Source organism: Acanthochromis polyacanthus, chromosome 22 (assembly GCF_021347895.1).
Source record: "Acanthochromis polyacanthus isolate Apoly-LR-REF ecotype Palm Island chromosome 22, KAUST_Apoly_ChrSc, whole genome shotgun sequence".
Classification (NCBI taxonomy): Eukaryota; Metazoa; Chordata; class Actinopteri; family Pomacentridae; genus Acanthochromis; species Acanthochromis polyacanthus.
Window position 1 is genome coordinate 15787821 of NC_067134.1, and position 27646 is coordinate 15815466.

The following is a 27646-nucleotide window of genomic DNA, read 5'->3' on the forward strand; positions in this document are numbered from 1 at the left end:
TTGATTATTTATCTTACTTTTGTCTTTCCCAAGACGCCTTTTAGTTTAAACTAAACATCAAAAATCAAACTGAAGCGTGGCTTCCTCAGTAAGATTCTGCTATGAACTGCTAGATTGTTATGAAAACACTAATTCTCTATGTTCCAGTCATATTTCTATCCTTCAGTGTGTTTCGCTAAATGATGATGGCGATCAGTGCTGCTGTGGCTAACAGACTCTCCCGCCTGCTTTTCCAGAACGGTTTCGCTGTGGTCCGTCCTCCTGGACACCACGCCGAGGAAAGCACTCCCATGTAAGGCCACAGCCATCACCACACTCAGTTGGAGACACTTTATCTATGCATATACAAATACCAGCATCGGAACAGGCCCCTCTGGACGAGAAATGACATCAGCCTTTGAGCTTATTTGCACATAAAGTAGTGAGGGTCTTTATTCTGCCAGCTGTCTCAAGGACCGCTTTATTTACTCTTCACCTCCTCGTCACAAAATGTTTAAAATGTTCCATAAAAACGGAATAAGACAGTGCTGAATTTCATAACCAGGAGCCGTGTTGTGCTGTTGTTTCAGGGGTTTCTGCTACTTCAACTCTGTGGCCATCGCAGCCAAACTGCTGCAGCAGAGATTAAGCTTCAACAAGATCCTCATCGTGGACTGGGTCAGTACTAAGACGCAGTTTGTACTCAACTGGAGCATGTAGCTTTTTATGTTCTCACACAATGAAAGAAGGGTTGAGATTATATCCTGTGTACTGTCTCCCTTCAGGACGTTCACCATGGCAACGGCACCCAGCAGGCCTTCTACGATGATCCCAACGTCCTCTACCTGTCTATTCATCGCTACGACGACGGCAACTTCTTCCCTGGAAGCGGAGCGCCTGACGAGGTGAGTGTCTCTCTGACCTGTCGATGGTCATCACATCTGAGTGAAACACTCCAGGTGCATTGTGGGAAAGTTTTGGCACAGGATTTAATTTCTGCAAAAGATGAGGAGGATGGATTTTGTCTGCTAACATGTTAACAGTGAGTGTGACATCTTTACTTTCTAGTAATCTAATGATAGTAGCTTGTGCATTTAATACACTGTGGTACAGTTTAACATTTTAACATGCAAGATTCACAATAATAACAATAATATTAATAAATGTCTGTTCTATCAATTTCAGTAATATTTAGTTTTAGTAAAATTGCCATGTCTGATATTACTTTATTATCAATTTTTCTACTCTACCCTTGTTTTAAGTTAATCTTTTTTATTATTATTTATTTTAATCATACTTACAATATATCTTATTGCTTTTTTATTAGGAACTGCATTTCGTGTGTTATTTAATTTAAGTCCGGGCACTTTCTGGGCATGTATGAAAGTGCTACAAATAATTATAAGACATATGGATGAACACAAAAACATCGATAAAGGTTGAAATGCTAGAAATTGCTCTTTGTACGTAGTGACAAAAGTGAGTTCCACGCTTGTCCCTGCAGGTGGGCAGTGGTGCTGGAGTCGGCTTCAACGTCAACGTCGCCTTCACCGGAGGCCTCGACCCGCCCATGGGAGACGTAGAGTACCTGGCTGCCTTCAGGTACAGGATCTGATTTGATTCCACATGATTATCAGCCAACCCACAAAACAAACACTACTGTTAGACATGAAGTGTCCAGTTCAGCTGTTAAAGCTCTCCATTCAGTCCACACAGGAGCTGGGAACCTTCTCAGTTTGTTCAGTTGGAGCTAAAAATCTTTCGTTTAAAAGCACAAATCGATATTCCTTAAATAAAATATGAGATGTTTTGGATCCGTGTTTATTTCGCCACGAAAACTAAAGTGAAAAATCTCTGTTGGCAACTTATTTTTCACAACAAAACCAGCTAAAAATGATCAGTCTAGACTGGACTTGTGGTGAAATGTTTTACTCTTTTCATTGATGTTTTAAAATCTAAGCAATAATTGTTCAAATTGATAAATGAATAATTGAGCTGTTTTGATGCTAGGTGTTTTTCAGCATCTTAAAGTTTCCTTCACCGAGCATAACAGCTCTTGTTCAGTAGATTTATTAGTTGGATCTGCTGTACTCATGTTAGCAAAAAGCTCATGTGTCCAATAATGCGTCTGACAGTAATGCTGTGTGGCTGCTCGTGAAATTATACAGACTTCTGAACTCAATTAATCTACAAATTACAGTGGTGAGCAGCCACAAAGCAGCTAAGACAAACTGCAAACACTTAAAAGAACAAGAAAAGCACTGAGAGAGCACAGTGCTCCACCAAGGTTGCTTAGTCCTTGTATGATTTCTGACAGATATGTCCCCGATAAGTCCGCCGATTTGTAGTAGGATTGCAATCATGTCATAGTCAGCAGGCAGCCGACTGTGTTGAGTTTAGTCTTTGTTGGTATTCTGGTCTTTAACATATCCGTGGATCCAGACTATAAGACGCATCACTGCCAAAATCTTATCAGGTAGTCCTTGTGTCATTTCTGACCTTCCCTGAAAATTTCATTCCAATCTGTTAGTCCATTTTTTAGTAATGTTGTGCACAGAGGGAAAGACAGATTAACAAACATACGACAATCGTTAAATAACTCCATCGCGTTCCTTGGCAGAGTAATAAAGTTGCACAAGTGTATTAGTGTTTTTCAGCCACTTAGCATTTTTGTCTCAAACTAAACCCAGAAGAAAACAGGAGTTTAGTAAATTAGTGACTGAGTGACTGAGACAACGCACAGCAGCGCTAATGCTAGGTGAACAGGACTGTTCTGAGCTTGGAAACGTTAATTGAATTTCCTCAAGAGAGTCCGTCTGTTGTGTCACTGCAGAGCAGAATAACACATGTAACCATGGTAACCATTTGCAAAAATGTCGACAGTTGTTTCCTCAAAGCTCTTAAAAAATACAAAACCTAAATGTCGCAGACGGACACTAACATAAATCAAAAATATTTGACTAATATAAACAGACTATAACTAAATCACTATCAGGAGCCAAAATGAAAATGGATGCTATATTAGCTGCCATTAAAAAGAATAAGTTTGATCCACAATCATTCCTGTCTGTCGACAGCTCTGCTCCCTGTTATACTTACTTATGTAATACTTTTATGCTAAAATTTGAGTAGATCACAGTTTTGTTGTTTGTTTAGCTGCAGCTAATCATTACTGTCATTATTCTTCATCGATTGAGCTTTCGATCCATAGAATAACCTTTCAAACTCAAATGTATTCTATTCATGAGCTTGAAAAACAATTAAAGTTACTGAAAAGCTGTATGATTATTATTATTATGACTGTTATTAGCGACAATGCAGGACTCGCCTTAAGGAATTGTGCTCCAAAGGTGCCACTTGCATAAAATCAATAATAATCGTCTTTGTTCTGTGTTGACTTTAATCTTCATTGGTATTCTGGTGGTACAACCTCCACTCTCCCTCTGGCCTCCTGCAGGACGGTGGTGATGCCCATTGCCAATGAGTTTGCTCCAGACATCGTGCTGGTCTCGTCAGGCTTCGACGCTGTAGAGGGGCATCCTCCTCCACTGGGCGGCTACACCCTGACGTCCAAATGTGAGTATCTGAGGCGTGTTTTTTTTTTTTTTTTTTATATCTCTCTTGCAGCAGACACTCAAACACATCAGCTGGACTCTTCTGATAAAATGTAAATTAGAGTGAACTACAGCGGCGTTCTGTGGGTTCATTTACATCCATTCACCTCCGCCCTGTTACGTCTCCTCAGGTTTCGGGTATCTGACCAGGCAGCTGATGACCCTTGCTGGAGGCCGGGTGGTCCTGGCTCTGGAGGGGGGTCACGACCTCACCGCCATCTGCGACGCCTCCGAGGCCTGCGTGGCCGCCCTGCTGGGCCAGGAGGTAAGGAGGTCACTTTACCCACAGACGAGATCTGAATCTTAATCAAAGACAAAGGAGGGCGTTTTGCTCTAATTGTAGAGCTGGAAGTTCAAGCACACGAACCCTTCATTCCTGCTCCTGTTAGACTCAGTATTTATTTTAATCTCCTGTTAATCTGCTGTTGCAGCAACTGAAGTACATAGAACAAAGCTGTCCTGATTTTACTGATTGTTTTCATAGATATATTGTCAAATACGGAGGCAGTGGTGGAGTTTGTCTTGATTTGAAGGCTTTCAGTGTTCTGTGGTCCCGTGATTTCTGTGTTTGCGGCTCAAATGAAGAATCAGGATGTGACACGTTAACCTGACAAACTAGACCAGTCTCGTGTACACAACTTTACAGACTTCTATACTACGAAATGAGATTGTTGTGTTTGCAGATAGGCTGAGCTTTAAGTCAGAGTTCACATCAGCAAGGCATTTCTCCTTTAATCTGGTAGATCTCCATGGTAACTGATGCTGTGGAGCTAGATTTTGATGGTAACTGATGCTCTGGAGCTAGATCTCCCTGATAAATGATGCTATGGAGCTAGATCTCCATGGTAACTGATGCTGTGGAGCTAGATCTCCCTGATAAATGATGCTGTGGAGCTAGATCTCCATAGTAACTGATGCTGTGGAGCTAGATCTCCATGGTAACTGATGCTCTGGAGCTAGATCTCCATGGTAACTGATGCTCTGGAGCTAGATCTCCATGGTAACTGATGCTCTGGAGCTAGATCTTCATAGTAACTGATGCTCTGGAGCTAGATCTCCATGGTAACTGATGCTCTGGAGCTAGATCTCCATGGTAACTGATGCTCTGGAGCTAGATCTCCATGGTAACTGACGCTCTGGAGCTAGATCTCCATAGTAACTGATGCTCTGGAGCTAGATCTTCATGATAACTGATGCTCTGGAGCTAGATCTCCTTGATAAATGATCCTGTGGAGCTAGATCTCCATGGTAACTGATGCTCTGAAGCTAGATCTCCATGGTAACTGATGCTCTGGACCTAGATCTCCATAGTAACTGATGCCGTGGAGCTAGATCTCCCTGATAAATGATGCTGTGGAGCTAACTTGGTCAGGAGCAGGTTCTGTTCAGATTTAAGATATAAATCACTTTTAAGAAGCATCTACTTTTTACCAAAACATTTCCTAAAGATTCTTCGAGTGATTCAGATTCTCGGCTGATATTCCGTCTGTGAACATTTTGATCTGCATGTTACTAAAACCGCTGAATGAAGCAGTTACAGCAGTATGCTGTATGAAAGGTGCTGTTTTCTGTTAGCCTAGCCGTGCTAGACAACCCACGGCAACGAATTTAATTCTCTGCCAGGGTGGGTCTAGTTACCCTCCATAAGGCTCGAGGTTGGATGCTCCTAAAACTAGCCGGACGAATCACCATGAAGTGTAGAGTCAGAAGGCGGGCGTAACGAAGTGACGACAGAGGCGCGACGATTCTGACAGAAACAACCGGCGCACAATGAACAGTTATCTTTCGACTCGGCTTTGGCCACAGCCCTTAAAGATTTGAAGCTAAAATTCAACTTGAAAGATAAAGAAAGGACAGCACTGAAGTGTTTCATTGAGAAGAAAGACATATTTGGACTTATGCCGACGGGATATGGCAAATCCTTAATATACCAGTTGGCTCCACTGGTTGGGAAGCTAATGGGACTTAGCCACAATCCGCCGGCACTCTAGGAACTACGTCAGCCTATTCGTTGCGTTGATTGGTTGCATACCTACCCAATTGCTGCAGAGTGATTTGAAAGACAACCTTTTAGCCCGCCTCCCTCCCTGTCGAGAGTTCCTAGACCCTTGTGTCTTAAGAGCTGGGTCTAGCGCGGCTAGGCTAGTTTTCTGTCTCATCTCAGTCACACTACAAGATTGGAAAATGTTGTATTGTCATTCGAGATGAAACTGGCATAAACTGGTCCAAAACTCCTGTTGTACTTTAGTAAATGGATTGAGTTTAATTATTTTGGTGGCAACAGTACCAAGAACACATCAGCAGTTACATATTTAAGCACATCTTGAATACAGAGTAATATAGTAATACAGTAATATAGATATGTAGGAGGTATAAAATGTGCAATTTGGGAAAATATACTGATTTAAGTGTGTACATGTGTGGAGGAGTAAGGAGCTACTCAGTTGTGCTTTTATGTTTACCCATTAGTTTTGTTTACTGCTCACTTTGTTGGAATAAAAGACAAAAGTCCATTCGGTCACAGCATCTTCCATTCAGAGCCTGAGAAACCAAACAAGCTGAGTGATGAAGCTCTCAGTTCCACTGAGCCTGACCTCTGGTGGAAAATATTTCAAATGCAGCTCGTCTTGACATTTTCTCTGTTTTTGTGTCCCATGCAGCTGGACCCACTGCCAAAGGCCGTCCTGGAGCAGAGGCCCAACCCCAACGCTGTCCGCTCTCTGGAGAAAGTCATAGAGACTCACAGTGAGTTCACACCGACTCTGATATACAGCCATGGCCATAAGTTTGGACACAAGTACCATAACGCTTGTGAATCTTAGAAAATACCACAAAATTGTCACTTACCAGTCATAGCCATCAACCAAAATGAAATACAGATATTTCCAGTGCATAAATTTGATGTTTGACAGCAAATATTGACATTGGAATATTAACTGCAAATTGTTGCACAAATTTTGTCATTGACTGTTGATGGTTGATGGCTATGACTGGTATTTATATTGTAAGTGACAATTGTGTGGTATTTTCTAAGATTCACAAGCGTCATGGTACTTGTGTCCAAACTTATGGCCATGGCTGTACACAGAAGGGTCTGGTTTAGTTGTTTTTCAGACATAATTCTCTATCTTGAAGCTCAGAAACAAGTTCTTCCAAATATTAAGGAAGGGTTATAAGCTGGAACCACAACTTTTTGTGCTAAAAAATGTGCTGGAAACTCAACCACTGAAAGAAAACTGTCCCATTAGTTTGTCGTAAATCATTTCACCCACACACTGCTCTAGCTTTCGCTTAGAGTGACTCAGCTCCTCTGTTTTTCAGGTAAATACTGGCGCTCGGTGCATCGCTACTCGCCTCTGCTCGGACTCTCTCTGCTGGAGGCCAAACGAGGAGACTCGGAGGAGGCCGAGGCCGTGAGCGCCATGGCCTCGCTGTCGGTGGCCAACACCAACACCATGGATCAGAGGTAAAACCTTTCAAACTGGCCTACAGGTTTTGGGGTGCAGAAGGTTGTCTACTATGCAAAATGTGTGATGAATAAACGTCAAGCGGTGATGTTTTACTTCTTGTCAGGCCTGAGGAGGAGCCGATGGAGGAGGAGGAGCCGCTGTAACGGACGGAGATGTGAGGGAGTCTCAGAGTTACCGTGGACCTCTCCGGAGAAACGCCTCTTTGAGCGGCGAAGAGCCTCGACTGATCCCTTCATTTATCCCCCACCCACCCACCACCGCCGTCACCTTGATTGGCGGCCCCTCGGCCAAAATCGAGGGAGAGGAGGGTGGGCTCAGCCTCGGAGCAGGGAGCCAATCAGGAGACAGAGGACTGAATTGGGGGTAAAAAAAAACAAACTGAACATAACGGCGTCGCTTGGCAGCATACGCTCAGAGACACTCATTTTTTCTGCCGGTCTTCCCCGCCTACGCCACGTTAGCCCCCGGCGGCTAGCACGGTGCAGCGGGTGTTTGGAGCGTCTCGTCACAGGAAGGTGGGATTATGTGCAGGAACAAACGGTGCTTTACGCAGCTGCCCTCAAAGCGAATTGACACCAGGGACAGCAGACGTCTCCGGCTGCTCCTCAGCAGCTCGGCGGCTTACTTTTCTCTTTTCTTGACTATTTTTCCCGCCAGAAGCGGGGGGGCATCGCGATACTATTTTACAAGATGCATTCACTGTGGACTTTGGTCGGCCGAAGCTTGAGTAGGCCTTTGACAAAGATTTGACGGTGAGACTGTCACCTCGCTGGACCAGCCTGTCGTCTGAAGGTTGACGAGTGTAGAGGAGTGCCTTGGTGAGGGTCCGCTGGATTTCAGGATTGTTCAGGAAAAGATTGCCTTAAGTTTCAAGATTTTTCCCCTCCGAGGTGCGAGGGAGGGAGGGAGGGAGGGAGGGAGACGGAGGAGTAGAGAATGATGAAAATAAAGCAAACAATCTTTCAGCATGTTTACTTGGAAACGTGACGACGACAACATTTCTGTCTCTCACGGCCTCTCTTGAAGAGTTACTTTACTTTTTGGATGGATCTATTTTTCTGTAAAAAACAAACAAAAGCAAGGATTTGTAAAGGTAGTTGCCAGCTTCAGTAGAGAGAAGGGCGCAAATGTGGAGACTTTCAAGCGAGGAATTAGATTGAAAACGTGTCAAATAAAGGATTAGCCTTTTATGTAGCTTCCCTTTAACCGAAGTCATCGCTTTGTAAAACACATGAAGCATGAGCAGAGAGGCCAGATGTTTTTTGCAAGATTCTTGAATGTTATCCAAAAGAGAAAGCCAAGCAAGAAAAGCCAAAGCATGAGTTTGCATTTACAGTTTCACTCCACTTAGCTGGCAGACATTTCTCGTATTGGTCCTTCGCGACGAAGCTCCCAATACCCAGTTCAATGTTTACTGATTTAATCCTTCGCAGGTCAGGTGAGATCATTTCTTTACGCGCTTCGCCGGTTGGCAACTACCTTAGTTACTAGTGTGAGCTACGCATTCGTCATGTATATTGAATTGAGTATATTTTGAGAGGCAGTAATCGAGTATTGTCCGTTTGTATCTACATGTATGATTTCCACATCCAGTTGTCAATTTACGATATCAAGAAGCGTGTTTTGGTAAGCGTGTCCACTTTTTGTTTTTTATCGTATAAGATTATTTTTCTAACTTTTTTCATCCATAGATTTTGTTCCGTGTTTTTATCCGTTTTCTGGATAGTTATAGGGCTGCCATTCACACACTTAGTACTATTGTCATTTCTTTCTTTCTTGTATTTATCAAAAACAAGGAGCGACTCTTTCTTTCTTTCTACGGCTCCCTAAGCCTTTCTGCATTTTCATCGATTATGTATTTATAACATGTACTGTTTATAGGAGATTTGTATATGGAAAATTTATAAATGTACTCTAATGACAGCTATGATATTGTGAGCAAAAAAAAAAGTCTGGTGTATGATATTACTCCATGAACTTAAAAAAAGCAGCGTATTTAACTCGTCATCGACTGCACTGTTGCCCTCAAGTGAAACGTGGTCATTACATGGCACTGCAATTGACTTTTTAACACCTTTCAGAGTGAAACATTCGATCACTTTGTTGCCTAATCAGTACATTTTCCTCTTGTGCATGGGTGATATGCACTTACCTTTCGACTGTGACAGCATCACGCATCCATAAAGAGGTTTAGAGGCCGTTTTATGTAGCTAGCTGAGTTTTTATTTCCGCAGCGGGAAAAGAAAAGAAAGCGACGCCGACGTCAGGAAAGTGGAATTCGGGATGGAAAACATCAGCTAATAATTTAAAAATCTCTTCTTTCTGAGCACGTGTTGCACTGTTTCACCTCGGAGCTCCGATCTTCTCTTTTCCCGCCGCTACGAGTAGATCATTCAGATTAACCCTCAACTTCTGTCACTTTTGTTTTATATCATTTTGTAAACTTGAGTTGATGTTTCGTTTTTGTTTTTACTTCCACACCTAACAAACATTCCACTTGTTACTTGTTTAATTTGGCTTAGTTTTTTTTTTAAAAAAAAGGTGAATCTGAGTATTTCTTTTGTAGAGAAACTTTAATACTACTCTTTCTTTTGTTAGTCGTCTGCTCGCGCCAACTTTAACTCTTTGCATGGTTTGTGAGTCAGCATGCCTGCTTGTCTATGTAACAAAAAAATGTATTTGCACAATAGAAGAAGAACACTGGAGGACTTAAAAGCGAAACCTCCCGCGGCACTAGGCGGGACGGTTTTCTTCCTCTCTGGTGGGCAAAACAATTCAAAAGACTTTGTCCAAATGACTCCACTGGGAACATTTGATATCGCTCCTTTTGAATATTTGAATTTTAACACAAATCAGCACTTAACGGACTGAGTTTGAGAGAAACGTGCTCTGCCAAACCTCCGCTACATTCACACCTTAAAAAGACTCTTCCCAAAGAATGTTCCTCATTCAAAGATTTCCAGACGGGCACTGCTGCCGTAGAGAAATGACGGTTTGGAAAAAAGGGCATCGTCGTTTGATTGTCACACCCACCTCGGCCAGTTCTATATATAACCACTGTGGCTCAAGAGCAACTCTTGGTTTACATGTAAATGGATTAAAAAACAAAAAAGTTATTTTTTGTTTGTTGTTTGTCTCTATTGATGAAAAATGTTATCTTTCTTTGGGACCTACGCTTTTGACATTTCATCTCTGACATCATCAATAAAATATATTTCTGAAAAATAAAAGCATCTGCCGTCGTTTTTATTGGTTTAAAGGCCACAAGTGGGATCAATTCAAGAGTTGCACTTTATTTGCTTTTACTCACTGCTTTTATCACCTCGCCGCAATGATCACTCAAAGTCCCCTTCAGTCGAAATCATCAATAATGCTGGTTTTAGAGGAATTAGTTACAGATTTCTTTTGGGGGGGTTTTTATGCGATAACGCTGCTGATTGTTGCCAGGTGCCCAGCACATGACAGAAAGTGCGTCTCCGCTGAAATGAAGGAGGCACGACTGGAGGCATGGGGTCTCAGATGACTTTCCTCTGAGTGGAAAATCAAATTACAAAACCGAGTATCACAAGTGTGCTGTCTGGATTAAAGGCAGAGTCCAGCTATCAGGTGGTCTCTAAACTAACAACGGTTATCTCTAATATCTGGCCTTTAAAATGTCACAAAATGCAAAAAAACATCCTGATTTGTACCTCCTAAACCCCAAATTTAACAGTTAAAACAACTACTTCTGTTCATGCAACTCATGGTATACAGCTTATCATGATAAAAACTATAAAAATCTGCAAATATTGTGTTTTTACAAACAGGAATCGGTGGATCTGTTCCCCATAAAGGAATAATTAATAGTTTGTCAAATAATAATGACAAGCAAAGAGTGAGAGGGTTAAATGGAAGAATAAAATGTTCCACAGGATCTCGTATGAATAAAAGATCATGAGAATTATCTGAGGAATAAATAAATGAATAAACCACTTCAAAAAGGGCAGGCGGCTTCTCTTAAAATAAGATGTAATTGCATAATTAATAAGAATGGGGGGAATTGTGTCTACTTGTGGTTGTTTTGGGGATTTTTATCCTTTTTTTCTCTCTGCGTGTGGGTATATTACGTCTCTTTGTGGTTATTATGTGCCTTTGGTAGTTGTGTGTTTCTGTGGTTTATTTTGTGCCCCTCTGTGGTTGATTTGTGTCCCTCTTTCTGGCATTACAAGATGCTGTGACACACACAGCATCAAAATAAAAATAAACTTCATGTAAAAGGCTGCATATAAACATAATCTGACATGAGACATGTTAAAATAATATAAATGTAATTGTGTTAAAGCAGTCAGCCTCAAACAGCAGACTCCAGCAGCACAGTTCCTGTATCAGAGCTTCTGTCCAATGAGGAGCAGCCACTTCCTTTAGCTGCAAACACTGACCAGAGCTTTCCTCTCTGCCTTCGGTCCCTGCTGCTGCACACTGCGATGCCCAAGCTGCAACACTAGCCAGCTCATTTTCCCTCTTTTTACCCTCCGGTGGGGCTACCCTTCGTACCGTCGCAACTCTCCTTCCTCCTGTTCCGTCGAGCAAAGCTGCAGCGGCTCTGCGGACATGCCGAACATCGTGCTTTTTAGCGGGAGCTCGCACCACGACCTGTCCCAGAAAGTGGCTGATCGTCTGGGACTGGAGCTGGGCAAAGTCATCACCAAGAAATTCAGCAACCAGGAGACATGGCGAGTACATGCTTACAGTGAACACTGTGTTTGTTGTCCCGCTGAATGTCTAAATGTGCACGTTTAAAGCGTTAGCATGGAGTTTTGTTGGCTGCCCGTGTTGCTTCTTGCTTCATCCCATGTGGGTTAGTTAGCTCGAAGCTAACAATAGTTGCTAGCGCTGTAATGGCCACACGTGACTAGCTAGCCACATGTAAACACAGCGGACTAGCAAGCTAACACCTCTGCTTCCTTTATCGGACAGCGGCGTTGGCCGTGTGAACACTCAGTTACTGTCATTTTGTGTATTTAAACGACGTGTTCGTGTGGTTTGTGTGCCACTAAAATGAACCGGAGTAGCCGTGAAATTACGTAACGTTATATTGTGTTGGTTGCGTATCAAGCTAACTCCGCTAACGACTGCTTCCCGTGTTACGGCTCGTTACTTAGGTCACATTTTGTACCTGAGCTGCAAACTCTCCCTCAGTGGCCTTTAACTAAACCCAAAACTGTAAAATAAATGTTATAAACGATGAGAAGCAACTGTTGGTGTTCTTAAGACCGGTTAAAATGTCCACTGTTGGCTAGAGAGCAGCTAGTTTTGGGGACGGAACGTGTTACTACGGTTGTACAAATTTTGACGTGACACCTCATTAGCTTGACTGCTACGATCTTTCTATCTGTTGCGTTTAATGGCTCTTCGTGGCTTTTTTGTGGTTGTGTAGTGTCCATTTGTGGTCGTTTTGTACTTTTTAATTTTAAACCCACTTAACATGTCTGCTATTAACTAGAAAGCTGCTACTTTTGAAGTAGGAATGGATTATTACAGGTGAACAAAATTCGACGTGACACCGTAATAACAGAGCTGCCACTAATTTTCACTCCATACTTCTGTATATTATTAGTTGTTTTGTGTGTCTCTTTGTGGCTGTTTAATATGTTTGCAGTTACTTGATGTCTAAGTGTTTATTGTGTGATTGTTTTTTGCTTTTTTGGTTGGATTGTGTGTCTTTTTTTGTTGTTTTACTGTTTTGCGTTGTTGTTTTGCGTTTCTTTTTGGTTGTTTTGAGTGTCTTTTGATCGTCTTGTGTGTCTTTTGTTATCTTGTAAGTCTTTTTGGTTGTCTTGTAAGTCTTTTTGGTTGTTTCATGGCTGTTTTGTGTCAATTTATGGCTGTCTTGTGACTGTTTTGTGTTTCTTTGTGATTATTTTTGCATCTCTTTGTACTTGTTTTGTACTATTTTTGTTTTGTGTCACTGATTCAACATCTCCTTAAATATGCAGACACTGAACTGAAATCGTGTCAAAAACTTAAACATCAGTAAAATGACAGAAGATGGAACATTAACGTGTTTTCTTGTTTTTAGGCTATTTCTGCTCCTTTCACATTTTCCTGCTTCAGAGATGCGTAGTTCAAGGAACGTCAGATATTCGAAAAATCTGACAATTCCTTCTGTTTTGACGGTTAAAATCTCTGATACGTGGGGTTATTTTGAACATTTAAAAAAAAACACATGACTTTAAAATCTGCCAGTGGATTTTGGGGTTTAGAGATTTAAAAAATATATTCTAAAACTAAGGCACAAAACAACAGGAGTGAATTACAGCACCGCAGTGTGTTCAGAGACTTGAATATTCTGACAGGAGGGGAGAAAATCTGCTTTCTACACATTCCACATAAGAACTCTGTGTACTAATATAATGGGTAAAAGTGTCATTTTTATCACCAAGGGATGGCAGTACTTTCATAGTATACTACCCTCACTGTAACACTTTCACTTTACAAACAGATATTGTTGCATAAGTGACACAAATGTGTTTGATAGTGGATACTGGTTAGCCTACAGTTCTTTACAGGGTTTTTACACTGACTTGTAATCACATGTGGCTCACTGGCTGCACCAGGCAGAGCTAGAAGCTATAAAATAACTTCAAACACAGCAGTCAGACATATTAGTAAAAGTCAAACATAAGTTTTCTTTAAGAGGAAAGCTTGCAGAAGCCCTCCAGTTAAATACTTGTATTTATCTCTCAATGCTGCCCGTCTTGTAATGGAACTTAAATCACATGCGCTTCATTTGGGCTCATTTCCAAAGCAGCCGAGCTGATTGACCATTCCTCTCGTTTCAAAAAGCATTTCAGGGCTTGTATGACTTTACTGCTTCTGCTGCTGCACGGCCTTGAGCAGAGTCGGTTCAGGTTAACCTTTTGGCCCGTTTGTGTGACTGTGTTGACCCGAACTCATCATAACTGTGTCAGTCCCCTGCAGCTTCACATTTTGCAGCGTTTACTCCTGCAGATGTGACCCAAGCGTCTGTTCTTTTTTGTTAATTCCAAGATCTCGTGGCTCAGTGACATTACCGTCGTTTGTTGGGTTTTATTCCTGCTGGGGTCGCTCACCGATGCTTTCACTGTAATGCCGTGTAGATAAAAGCTTTCTCTTTCTTTTAATCTCCCCTTCACATTCCATCTCTGCGGTCTCGGAGATTGTAAAAGCGTCTGGACCCCTTTATCCCTTTATAAGACCCTTTCTGCTGCTGACGTTTCCACCCACAACTCTGAAAATCCAGGGAAAACTCTGATTATCTGCCGCAAGTTTTCTCTCTAGGGAACGCAGCTGTTTGTGCGACACAAAGAGCAAAACAAAGATTATTTTTCTCATCGTCTCACACAAACAGAGAGGTGATAGCAGCTCCTCTCGCAGGTTTTACTCTCTGAGCAAACAGGGAGTGAATAAAACGGCTTCATGACTTATTTTACTAAGAATAAAATGTCCAACTGAATAGTCCACACTAATCATATAAGCCAAAAACTGATTCATATTTCATGAAGAGGGTGAGAAATGCGCTCAGATCAGTAGTAAATCCCAGTTGTCTCTTTGTCTTTTCCTGTGTTGTGCCACATTGGCTGCTGTGTTTTAACTTCAGCACCCGTGGCAGGAAATGTTTTGCACAAACTGGTGTTGGTTGTCCATCCTGATTGTCTGAACATACACGTTTGCCCGTTTTTTCCAAATGTTTTTGCAGTAAAAATGAACATTTCCTCTGGCTTAGCTGTACGCTGATGAAGCTGCAGTTAACTGCTTGTTACAAGATAGGTAAAAATGGATGAACAGAGCTGATCAATGTTTGTGAAAGCCACTGGTGACCTCTTCAGATTGCTCGTCTCTCTGTCCAAATTCCAAAGATATTTGCGACCGCATGAAACTGAGGGGAAAAGATAAAGTTAATTAATTTGCTTTCTCATGGGACAAAGACACACAGCAGCTCATCACAACTATAATGTTCTAATAAGAGTGAATACTTTATTGGTACAAACAAAAATATGCACTTTTCATAGAGAAAATTGTCGTTAAACTGCAGTCAGATTATTCATATTCTTTACTTGACCTTAAATTACATTGGTCCTGATTTAAGTTTGTATTTGGCCATTTAATTGTCATCAATTTCCAAAATTTGAGTGCTGTGGCTTTAACTCTTTAAACTCCAAGCAGCAGTTTCTGGGTGTTTTATTTGCTCCTGTCATGTTTTTACTCACTGTGGATCATTTTTCACTGCAATATAAAGTCCTAAACAACCATGAAGAAGGAGAGTCCTCTGTGCAGTATGACACGCTTACAATGACAGGATTCATGAGAAAGAAATGACACAAGTTTTATTTTGATGAATTATTTTACATTAATTTAACAAAGCATGGAGTCAGCGGTGACAACATTTTACAAGTTCCTACAGGTGGTACAGATACTGGGAAAAATGGTGACTCTACATGCTATAGATATTTTACTGCTCACATTTTTAATTTGTTTCCTTCCCTGTCTCTGTGAAAACACTGCCTGCAGTTCAGCTTAAAAAAAAAGCTTTCTTGAAACAATCGTGAGGCCTTGTGACTGTCCATGCAGCTCCGATTCTCACCCTGAACAACTGTACATGTGAAGAGATCACATGAGCGAAGCCGGGAGGACCTGGTCACCTCACGCAGAGGAATGTTTCACACACTTGCTGCAGGCTGTGTTAGTGCTGCTGTTAACCTTGGAGCTCCGTCACATACCGGTTCACAGTGAATCTGGGCTGAGTGGGCGGACAGAGCTGGGCTTTTAGAATAGCTGAATGTCTGAAAGTGCGTCGGTTTCATTGCCTCTAAAGTCTTGTTTCGTCTCACACACAGATAGAAAGAGCAGCTGGGAGGCTCAGAGTTAGAATGGAAAAGTTGAATTTAAGATTTTAACTCGGAGCAACATGCTAATTGTTTTTTTAATTGGCTAATCCATCCATCAGTGTTGTGCTGTTTAACTGGGTCCAGTAATAAGGGACAGTGAGGACACTGTACAGGACCAACAGACTGAACGTCTTTGTTTTGTTTTCTATAATTATTAGTGTTGTTAAATACAAAAAAGAATTGGAGTCAGATTAATCACAGTGGTGCTTTGGATTAATTTCGATTAATCACGATTAATTATTAATTTTTAGCCTACATTAATTGCGTTTTGTTTTGCATGAGCAAACAGACTCAAGAACGAAGGGAATATCTATCTATGCGTTGCCACAGACTTCTCATGGATTTTGAGTCATTTTGTGCAGCAGATGTGTTAATTGTGTTAAAATTTTTAGTCAGATTAATCATGATGATGAATTAATCCGCATTAACACATTAAATTTGACAGCCCTAGTAATCATGTGTCTTTGTAGTTGTTTTCTGACTCTTTATTGTCATGTTGTGTCTCTCTGTGATGTTTTTGAGTGTCTGTTATTGGTTTGTGTTTCTTTGTAGTTGTTTTGAGTCTCTTTGCGGTCATGTTGTGTGTCTTTGGGATGGTTTTTAGTGTTTCTGTGTCGTGTCTCTTAGCGGTTGTTCTCCATCTCCGTTGATTTCGGTTTCATTGTGGATGTTTCGTTGCTCTTTATGGTCATACTGTATCTCCATGATGTTTTTGAGTGTCTTGTTTTGTTTCTTTGTAGCTTTGTGTGCTTTGTGTCTCTTGTTTTGTGACTCTTTGTTGTCGTTTTCTGTCTGTCTGTTGTTGTTTTTTGGCTGTTTACCATTATGAGTGTCTTTGTTGTTGTAAGTTTTGTTGCTGTTTTGTGTTGATGTAGTTGCTTTGCAGCTCTGTGCGATAGTTTTCTGTCTCTCTGTGGTTGTTTCGCGTCTCTTTGTAGTTGTTTTTACTCAGCTCTTTGATAGCCAAGAAATATTAGCTCTCCCTTCACACGTTTGTGGTCATTGTGTGTGTGTCTGGTTGTTTTCTTTCTGTAGTCTTCAGTCATTACAAGGCCGTGGCTTTTGAACGTAGCCCTGTTGAATAGTCCATACATGTGTCCATGTCTAATTATATTGATTACAGCTCAGAAGTCTATTAGAAATGATCTTGGAATCTTGAATCTTGGTCTGAAGCTGATGTGTTCCTGTCTTAAAGCCAGTCTTTTGTGTTTCTTTAACAGCGTGGAGATCGGGGAGAGTGTGCGTGGCGAGGACGTGTACATCGTGCAGAGCGGCTGTGGCGAAATAAACGACAACCTAATGGAGCTGCTAATCATGATTAACGCCTGCAAGATCGCCTCCTCGTCCCGAGTCACCGCCGTCATCCCCTGCTTCCCCTACGCCCGGCAGGACAAGAAGGACAAGGTAAACTCCCACAGACGCTCCTAATCCAGTCACAGAACGTCATGTGTACAGAACAGAGACACATTTCTACACAAAACGCTTCAATCAAGAGTTTTTGCTTCAGCTATGACTCTGTGTTTTGCATTCTGTGCTCTAGATAAAGCATGTAAGTAGTTTGCCAAAGCCATAAACTATAAATCCCCCTGTGTGCTCCAATAAATGGAGGCTTCTGTGTAAACAAAGACGAAATCTAAACATGTGTTCATAGGAAAAGTGCCAAGAAATCCCTGCAGCTGCACTTCAGAATGACTGAGGAGTGTTTCTATTGCAGGTCGACATGTTGGCTCATTCACAGTGATGTATTAATGAGAAACACCACGAGGTGTTTTGCAGGCTGCTCACCTTGTAAATGATTATCTTGCGTTGCCTCAGTTGTTGGTGCAGCTCGTTAGTACCGTGAGAGTTACGGCGGTGAATTCCTCCTGTTACCTTCCTCCGTTTTCTCCATTTAATCTCACATGAGAGTGTCAAATTTGAGGGTCAAAGCCCTGCAAACACTCTCTGACCTCATCCACATGTTGACTACGGATAAAGTTTTCAGTCTATAAAAACATGCCGAGAACTTTCACATGCAGTATTTAGAGATGTGTTAACGCTCTGAACTGTTGCCAGCCGTGTTATCCTTAAAAAATCACCACAGTTACACCATTTATCAGTCATTTTTGATCTTATTCTCTACAAAGAATCGTCAGATCTGCAGCTTTCCTGTGGTCCTTGAACTCATCACGTGTGGTCTTCTGTTCTCGCAGGAAAATGAAACAAGTATGAGCTTAAATTGTGCAAAAAGTTGTACACAGAATTGTTTAATGTTGCCATTCTTATGCGTTTTTCCTTCACGTTATTTTTTAACTGAAAGCGCTTCTCAGATCTGTCTAATATGTTTCACATGGATCATTTATTTAATCTCGGCACTGAAAATCTGAAATTTTCTTCGACACTTCAAGCTTAGCTATTAAACCCTGTTCCATGAAGAAGAAATATTTGAACAATACTGTAAATATTTCGCTCCCTACATTTCTAATTTGTGTCTGTACCTTGTATAAACACGTCCTGCACTTAATGTGACTGTTAGTGTCAGTGTTGCGCTCAGAAGCACAGAAATTTTACTTTTTTGTGTCATCTGGTTCAAGCAAATTTATTTATTACCTCCGCCAAGGAGGTTATGTGACACCCGGCGTTTGTGTGTCCGTCTGTCTGTCTGTTAGCAAGATAACTCAAAAACGCCTGGGCAGATTCACATGAAATTTTGAGGGGATGTAGACTATGGTAAGAGGAAGAGCTGATTTAATTTTGGTGGCAATCCGGAAAGGATCCTGGATTCTGGATCACTTTGAATTTTTTAGTGTGTTGTAGTATGTGGTCCCAAATATGACAAAAACATCATAGGTTAGTATGTCGTCCAACAAATTGGAGCAAGGTGTCCAGATAGCTCAACTGCTTAAGAAGGTGATTCGAAAACAGAACCGTGTCAGAGATGCAGGTTCGATTCCAGCTCATGATCCTTTACTGCCTGGGTTTCCTGTTTTCCTCTCTATCCTTGGCAGAGGTCTGCACTCTGAGTGCTTTTCTAGTTTTTGAATACAGTCTGTAGAATAAAGTGATTTTGGAGAAATATCCCAATTTTAAGGTTAGATTTGGTGAAGTTTGTCCACATAAGAATCACAGATGAGTATTTCAGAGGCCGTCAGAACATTACAAATCTGATGATTCTATTTGCATTGACAGTCTCTGGTTTTGATCAGTGGTATAATTCAAATCCACCAGCAGGTATTTTTACTCAGAAAATTAAAATACAACCTTACTTCCACAGCACTAATACATCAGTAAAAGTAAGTTTGGTAACAGGTAGTCACCTCACATGTATAGAAACACGACTTTTCTTCAACTAGACAGCTCGGCCCTGGAGCAGCAGCAAGGCCTAGTTTTTTAGAGTGGCCGTAATGGAAAGGTTGCAGGTGAAATCATCAGAAAATGTCTTTGAGTAGGACAAAGCTAAACACAGAAGCAGCTGAGGGCCGTTTGCTGCACTTTAATCCTGCAACAACAGCGACCTGGAATCAGCCGTTGTAACAATTTCTTTCAAATGCAAATTGATCCCAGAAGCACAAATTTATTTAAAGCCAACTGCGACATTCCAAAGACGATTCCTAAAGAGAAAAAAACGGCTGAAATCAGTCGATGTCAGAGATCAGATCAGAAATTAGTGTGAAAATGTCCAGCAAACTCACGGATTCTGATGACAGTGGAGCTCCAGCGCTGCATAAACTCAAACAGTCCTTTTTTTTTTTTTGCCTGGCTCATCTTAAGCTGCTGTGTCTTGTTTGCTGCAGAGTCGAGCGCCGATATCAGCCAAGCTGGTGGCGAACATGTTGTCTGTGGCCGGAGCCGATCACATCATCACCATGGACCTCCACGCCTCACAGATCCAGGTCCGTGCCAAGCTACTGTTACAGGATTTACCTTGTAAAATATGGAGCTTATTTTCGTTTCCATTTTAAATCTGTACCTGGAACCTGCAACCAGTTAGCTTAGCATAAAGTGCCATTCAAATCACACAAATTAGCATCTTCTGTCTTGTTTGTTTCAGCAAAAAACAGACTGTTTAATTTATTAATGGGTGCTGAATCATTTCTTAGCCAAACGCAGTGACTTCTATTGGTTGTCTGGCAAAATTACAGCGACGAAAATGATTAAAATGTGTTTTATTGTTCAGTCAGTTTTCACATACGAGGAATTTGACTTTATATTCATTACATTTTTAAGGCCTTACGCAAGATTTGACGAGAGTCTTTAAATAAAGACTGATAGCTTAGCTCCTTAAAAATCTAAGCTAAGCCAAAATATTTCAGTATCTGCTTCATCGTTCCCTTGGATTTTATCATGTTTTGTTTTTAAAATAAGGAAAAGTGGTGAAGGAATCTCACCTAATATTGTTTTGTATTGCTGGAGTTCAATTTTTCCTGCTTATCTCTAATTCCTGAGCTGACTTTTATCTGTTGTTTATGCACAAAAAATAACTTTTGCTGCGTTGTTTTTTTTTTGTTTGTTTTTTTTAAAGGGTTTTTTCGACATCGCAGTAGACAACCTGTACGCTGAGCCTGCCGTTCTGCAGTGGATCAAGGAAAACATTCCTGAGTGGAAAAACTGCATCATCGTGTCTCCAGATGCTGGAGGAGCCAAACGGTAGGACGCTCTGAGGTTTTACAAATTCGTGTGGCCCGGCTGAGGTGTCGGTCACAAATCAACAGTGGCCCAAGGCGTCTTTTAAACACCCACCGACAACAAACGCATGAAAACCCAAGAAAATGTTCCCTTGTGGTGCAGAAAAAATGTCCCCGCTGGGTGTGTTTGGGTTTGAGGTGACAGTGAGCAACAAGTACAGTTATAGTAGAAGATCCGTTGTAGAATAGACACAGAACAAAACCGACTGTCAGCACTTTAAAAAGCATCACGGACAGCTGAATGACAAACGCACAGCCGAAAACTCTCTAGACATTTCTCTGAATGCTCGCTAAACAGAGTGCACTTACATCCTGCTGCAGTGAAGTTCAAGAACTGAACGTGGACAAAAGAAGAAAAAATAGGCAAAGTGTGGCTTCTTAGCACTTTTGATTGGATTTGATGTGGTAATGCTCCATGATGAGTTTTAATCTGTTACACAGTCATTGTTGAAATGAAACTTGACTTTAACCTGCTGAACAGTTTATTGCTCCGGTCAATTTTTCTTCTCTGTGGTTCTAAAGTCCTGCACCTCTAAGGAAACAGAGCAACCATGAAGAAGCAGAATAACTGTGTCAAACAGCACAGAACTGTATTCAGTGCTGTTTGACACAGTTGTAATGGCATTGAAAACTGAACTTCTTTGATTATTTATTTTCCTTTTTTTGTTTTTTAAATGGAATCGACATGTACAACATTTTCATTTTTCAGGTGTTGCCATTACTGAGAAACAAAACGGTGACTCTACATATTATACATATTTAATGTGTTTTCTCTCTGCATTGATTGAACTCAACCTGCAGTTCAGCTGGATAGTTCTAATTCTTGTCACAGGAATTTTGATCACAGCTCCATCAGAACTTTGTTGTTTTTTTCCTAAATTCTGACCTTTTTTTGCACATTCTTTAAAGATACATGTGGAAGAATGTGATTTTGATTAAATTTCATGACTTTGTGCTTAGATTATGTCAGTGTTTCTCAAAGTGGGGGGGTGCAGAGGCATGGAGACTGGGAGGAAAAGGTGCATCTACACGGAACTAATTAGCTGGACTGTTGTTTTAACATCGGCCCGTTTTTCGCGGCGCACCAACTGTTGTGCAAGTCTGTACTTGCCAAGTACACAAGTACATACTTGCACAGCAACTCCCGAGAACAGGAGAATGCATTGTTAGTGTGGATCTGAAACACCAGCGTACTGGATTTCTTCACCATCTCGGTTCATCTACTCCGATTATTTTTCAGGGGTATCAAACATGTGGCCCGCGGGCCAAAACCGGCCCTCTGGGTGGTCTATTTGGGTCCATGGGACTACCGACATTAACTGTAGATTGTATATTTGTAAAACTGTAAATTTTAAATAATTGCTAGACGACAAGTTGTTTTGATCATGAAGTAAAATACCAGATAATCACATTTTCAGTGTTTCCCCTCCTATATGACCGAAGGCCACCGCCTCATTACAATTTTGCTGACATTGGTCCGCACCCAAAAAAAAAAAAAAAAAAAAGTAATGCTAAATATTAGAAAGCATTGACACATAAGTCCGCTATATTCGCCGCTGAAATCAACACGCCAGAATGGCAGCCTTTTCTCGCCGTGGCTGAAGACAGCAAGACACATCCCCATTGGTCGGTAACACTCAGTTCTCGTATGACATCCCGTGAGATCATGTTTCAAATGTCGGTCGTTACAATTGGCGATTGGTTCCTAGCGTCAACATGAAAATTTTATTTAATTTAGTTTTTGGAAATGGCTACAAATACAACAAAATGTGCTCCAAATTGTGCCAGAATGCCCCATTTTGCATCTTGATTTTCAAAATTTTTCCAGGGGGGCATGCCCCCGGACCCCCCTAGTTGCTTCGCCCTTCAGCCCTTGCCTACACCCCACCACCTCACAGCCATTGCAACCCAGGGGAAACACTGCATTTTAATACAAAAAACAGTGTGTGTATAAATGGAACCTCTTGAGAACAACTGGATTAAGTGGCGTTGTCTGTCAATACTTCAGAGTAGTTCAAGGTTAATCTGAAAGAAAACGTGTTTCTTCTTTTCCAGTTTGTGGCTGATGAATGGTGTGTTTTTTGCTCTTTAAAAAAACAACACGGCTTGCCTTTTAAACCCACTGGCAGGTTTTTGGGGTTCGCAAGGTTAAACGCTTCTATCTCAAATGAAACTGCAGCATCTGTCAGAAAAATCTCAACGAGATATTTTCCCCAAATCATTCAGCACCGATGGTAATCTAAACAAACTGCAGACCGAGCGTATCTGCTGATTGTGAGTCTATGCAGGAGACATCAGCAGAACCTCGCTGATCTTCATCTGCTTCGTCGTTTGATCTCGTTCTCCGCAGAAACGAGGTCGCGCTGCGCAGATTGCCGTGAAGGCATTAAAGCGAAAGGTTGACATGTGCGCTGTCTCTCCGTTCTCCTCAGCGTGACGTCCATCGCCGACCGCCTCAACGTGGACTTCGCTCTCATCCACAAAGAGAGGAAGAAGGCCAACGAGGTGGACCGCATGGTGCTGGTGGGCGACGTCAAGGACCGTGTGGCCATCCTGGTGGACGACATGGCCGACACCTGCGGCACCATCTGCCACGCTGCTGACAAGTCAGTACCGTTTATCTGCTTTGACTGTCCGGTGCAGCGTTGTAGAACCAGAATTGCTTTTAACTGGAAATACAAACCCAAACAAATCGACTTGAAGCTGATGAGGTGCCTTCTTAACAAGTTTGATCCAGTACTCTGGAGTAAATGAATGATAGACACTTATTTCAAGGAACTTTTATCTTGAAATAAGTGGAAAAAATCTGCCAGTAGGACAAATGAAAATGGCTTGGTAAGATTTCTTGAAATAAGATATGATATTTAGAATATTGAGATCTTAAAATTAGCTGGGAAAACTTATTTTAAGCTGAATTTTACCAGGATTGTGCAGATTAGGTATCTGAAAATAAGCCAGACATGCTTAAAAACAATAGCAGTTTTTCACTGAAAAATAGATTTTTGCTTTCATGTAACCTCCTAATTTGAGATGTATTAACCCTCCTATTGTCGTCATTTACAGACACCAAAAAAATATTATTTGCTTGTCTGAAAAAAATCCAAAAAATCTGCAAAAAAATTTCCCAAATTGCTGGAAATGTGCAAAACCTTCAGGAAGAAAATTCCAATAATTCCTTTAAAAAATGTATTTAAAAAATTAATAAATAAATCCCCAAAATGTGGCAAGAAAATTCTTGTAAATTGTTTCAAAAATGAGTGAAAATCTCCCAAAAAATCCTAAAAATACTTAAAATGATTATATATATATATATATATATATATATATATATATATATATATATCAGAAGAAATCTGATATTTTCTTTAAGAACATTCACATAAAAATCAACCAAAATCCAGCGAAATTCGCTGGATTTTGGTTGATTTTTATGTGAATGTTCTTAAGAAACATTTTTAGCATTTCTTTTTTCCACCAAAAAATGTTCAAATATTTTCCAAAAATGTTGAAAATGTGGAAGATTTCATGATCGATTTTTTTCCACATTTTCAAACTTTAAAACGGCTCAATTTGACCCGCAGGATGACACAAGGGTTAAACTTATTTCAAGGAACCTTTACCTTTAAATAAGTGAAAAAATCAGCAAAAAAAATTTCCCAAATTTCTGAAAATTTGCAAAACCTTCAGGAAGAAAATTCCAATAATTCCTTAAAAGTTTCCCTTAAAGGTCTTATTGAAAAAAATAATAAATAAATCCCCAAAATGTGGCAAAAAATCCTTGTAAATATTTTCAAAAAATGAGTGAAAATCTTCCAAAAAAATCTTCAAAATATTTAAAATGATTTCATATATATATATATATATATATATACACATTAGTAAAAATTCTAATCTTTTCTTCAAGAACATTTTTAGCATTTCTTATTTTCCACCAAAAAAATGTTTAAATATTTTCCAAAGATTTTGGAAATGTGGAAGATTTCGCTGTGAAAATCAATTTTTTTCCCCACATTTTCAAACTTTAAAACGGGTCAATTTGACCCACAGGACGGCACGAGGGTTAAACTTATTTTGAGTTTTCTTGTAAAATTCAACTCAAAACAAGATCATTTCAAAATTGTTTGACTTCACAAGATATTTAAGATGCATTGTCTTAAAACAAGTCTCTTCATCTTGCTGAAATGTCTCTTGTAAATGTATCTTAAATCGAGTGGGATGGGACATTTTGACTAAAATAAGACAAATAGACTTGGTTAGATTTAGAGTTTTTGCAGTGTGGAAACACTTGAGCATTAAATCCTCGTGGAAGATTGTTGTTTATTTGACTTGCGGGTGTTCAAAAGCTGCATTTGTCCTTCAGGCTAATCGATGCCGGAGCTGTGAAGGTCTACGCCATCCTCACACACGGCATCTTCTCAGGTCCTGCCATCTCGCGCATCAACAACGCCCCGTTCGAGGCCGTGGTGGTGACAAACACCATCCCACAGGAGGAGAAGATGAAGGCGTGCCCCAAAATCGAGGTACACCTCGAAGCAGCTGCTCACGCCCGCTAGATCGTGTATTATTTATGTGTTTGTCCCGCATATGAAACATGAATGATTGGTCAGATTAGACCAGCAGAAACCACAGCAGTCAGAGCGTTTTTTTCTTTCCTGCTGCATGCTTCGGTAGAAATGTAATGAATAAATAAAAAGGAAACATGCAGAGGAGCAAAGCAAGTTTGAAAACTCCACTAAACAGTCTAGTGAGTGGCTGTTTTTATTTCCATAAGAGCCACCAGCTTAACTTTCCTCCTTCACTTTGTTCTTTAAATATTCCACTTTTTTTTCCCAGTGTGTGATAATAGAGGCTCTTTAGTTTAATCTGTTGGGCCATTTAACAGAGTTAGTTAACAATTAAGGGAGGACTATCCATATTCAATTTGTTCATTTTGTACTGAGACGTATAGAACAGAGGTGTCCAAGTCATTTCAGTTCAGGGGCCACATTCAACCCAATTTGATCTCAAGTAAAATCATAACATAAAAACCGATAAATAACGACAACTCCAAATTTTTCCTTTGCTTTATTAGAAAAAAACGTCCATTCTGAAAATATTCACATTTGAGGAACTGTCTTTCAAGTATTTTGCCTAAAAAGGGACGACAAAATATGACAAAAATGAGACACAAACGGCAAAAGGGAGAAACAAAATGAGACAAACGACTTGAAACAAAACAAAAAAGTGACAAAAAATTGACAAAAGTTACAAAAATGGACCGACAAGACATAAAAAAATGACAAAAGCGTGAAACAATATGACAAAAATGATGCCCAAAATAATGAATAAAGCAGAACACACAATGACAAAAATGAGACAAAAAACACAAGCGAGACAAAAAGAAAATGCAAAATGATAAAAACAAGAAGCAAAAATATGAGATAAATGATAAGTCAGACAAAAAACAACAATACAAGACAAAATATTATGTAAATGAGACACAAAATGACAAAAGAACACTTACACATGTATAAAACATTTTACCCGACAAGAGGCCACAGAGGGAAGAAAACCCAGAGGAGATGCAGCAGGTATTATGTTTGCAGAGCAGAAAGAAATAAACCACATTTTATTTTCCTCACATGCTCTGCCGTTCCCTCCAGGTCATCGACATCTCCATGATCCTGGCCGAGGCCATCAGGAGAACCCACAACGGCGAGTCAGTGTCCTACCTCTTCAGCCACGTTCCCTTGTAGAGAGCCAGGCAGACGCCCCCTCTCATCCTCCCATCAGGCCACTGGGCTGCACCTCTGGCCACGCGTCCTTCGTAAAAAGCTCGGGGGGGGGGGAAGGCCTGATGGGGTCTGGGCCAACCACATGTGACTTTGTAAAGGTCACGCATCGTCTTTGACATTTCCACACGGCAGACAAAAGATCACTTCCTCCTCTGAAGACCAAGTTTGTATTTATGAGTTTGTGAATTTTCTTTCCTCCTGTTTCTGTCTTGCTAACGCTGACCCCCTAAAGCCCGGCCTGCATTTTAACCAAAGGGTCCATCGTGTATTATTTTTACCTCATATCGAATTCTTTTAAATATAGCATTTCACTCTATCATGTGATAAGAAATGTTTTGGCCCTTTTTGCTTCACAGATGAATAAAAATCACAAAAGCGGCACCTTCCCCCTCCAAAGTGTTCGTTAACAGCTGCTGAAAGTATTATAGATGTAGTGTAACCTTAACTAGCTGTTGGCTGAGTAATAGTTGATGCTCAGACCACGAACACAGAAAGAGTCGAATTAGACGACCTAATTTTCTCATTTTTAGTCGTTTTTTTGTTTTTAGCGAGCTGTACCGAATGTGCTGATGCTTCCTCCACCGTCATCTCTCCCGAGAAGCTGCTGCCGCACGTTTGTAAGGCAACCCGCGTTAATTGCGCTTAAAATCTCTTAAAGTTTAATACGAGGTGTAGTGGGTTTTTACCCACGTTCCAAAAGGTCATGAAAAGTAATTGAGCCCAAAGCTTTGTTCTAGTGTTGACACTTCCGCAGTGAGTGCTGGTAAAAGTGGTGTAATCGTAACGGCTGTAATGGGTCACTTCAGTTCCAATGAGGCAGGTTTCACTGTTCACCTGTAGGTGGTTAAAAGACTGGTAATAAAGCGTGATTTCATATTTTTTTATATGTAACACTTGGAGCTGTTTCTTTGACAATAAAGCTTTGACAATGGCTTACAGACACCGCGCTGCTCGTCTCAGCTTGATTTCACATTAAAGGGACGCTACAGATGTTCAGTCATCTCCTGAAGTTGTGAGAGGCTGATGCGGATCCGTCATCTTAACTTATTCATTAAATCATTTCTCGTCTGTGTAAGCAACTGATAAGACATTGGTCGCCCCTCGTTTAATAATAACTTTATTAGAATTATTCCGAACAACATTCACGAAGTGCTTTGACAGAACGTAGAAAATGACAAAATTCTACTTCAACCATGAGTGTAGAGCTGTTAATCAGTTAGTTTCAAACTGTTTTATTAA

General features: G+C 40.7%; 2 protein-coding genes across 6 annotated transcripts in view; both read left to right on the plus strand.

The window, feature by feature from the left end:
- LOC110963576 (histone deacetylase 4-like) overlaps positions 1-10293 on the plus strand; it is an 83840-nt gene extending 73547 nt beyond the window's left edge. For all 5 annotated transcript variants that reach the window (XM_022212013.2, XM_051941791.1, XM_051941789.1 and 2 more), the window contains 9 exons: positions 237-292; positions 570-657; positions 765-884; positions 1484-1581; positions 3437-3555; positions 3725-3858; positions 6254-6338; positions 6915-7059; positions 7167-10293. In XM_022212013.2, coding sequence (XP_022067705.2) covers positions 237-292; positions 570-657; positions 765-884; positions 1484-1581; positions 3437-3555; positions 3725-3858; positions 6254-6338; positions 6915-7059; positions 7167-7206 — 885 coding nt within the window. In that variant the 3' untranslated portion in view covers positions 7207-10293. The remainder of the gene's footprint in view (positions 1-236; positions 293-569; positions 658-764; positions 885-1483; positions 1582-3436; positions 3556-3724; positions 3859-6253; positions 6339-6914; positions 7060-7166) is intronic.
- A 1147-nt stretch (positions 10294-11440) lies between these two features.
- Positions 11441-27349, plus strand: LOC110963580 (ribose-phosphate pyrophosphokinase 2). The gene is made up of 7 exons (XM_051943153.1): positions 11441-11775; positions 17190-17373; positions 19743-19841; positions 20471-20595; positions 23066-23239; positions 24994-25153; positions 26276-27349. The coding sequence occupies exons 1-7, from the start codon at positions 11654-11656 to the stop codon at positions 26366-26368; spliced, it is 957 nt and encodes a 318-aa protein (XP_051799113.1). The 5' UTR covers positions 11441-11653; the 3' UTR covers positions 26369-27349.
- The last annotated feature ends 297 nt before the right edge of the window (positions 27350-27646 follow it).

Coding starts and splice junctions, on each gene's coding strand:
- LOC110963580 (XM_051943153.1), top strand. CDS start 11,654: ATGCCGAACATCGTGCTTTTTAGCGGGAGCTCGCACCACGACCTGTCC. Junction 19,842..20,470: donor TCCACGCCTCACAGATCCAG/GTCCGTGCCAAG, acceptor TTTTTTTTAAAG/GGTTTTTTCGACATCGCAGT. Junction 20,596..23,065: donor GATGCTGGAGGAGCCAAACG/GTAGGACGCTCT, acceptor CGTTCTCCTCAG/CGTGACGTCCATCGCCGACC.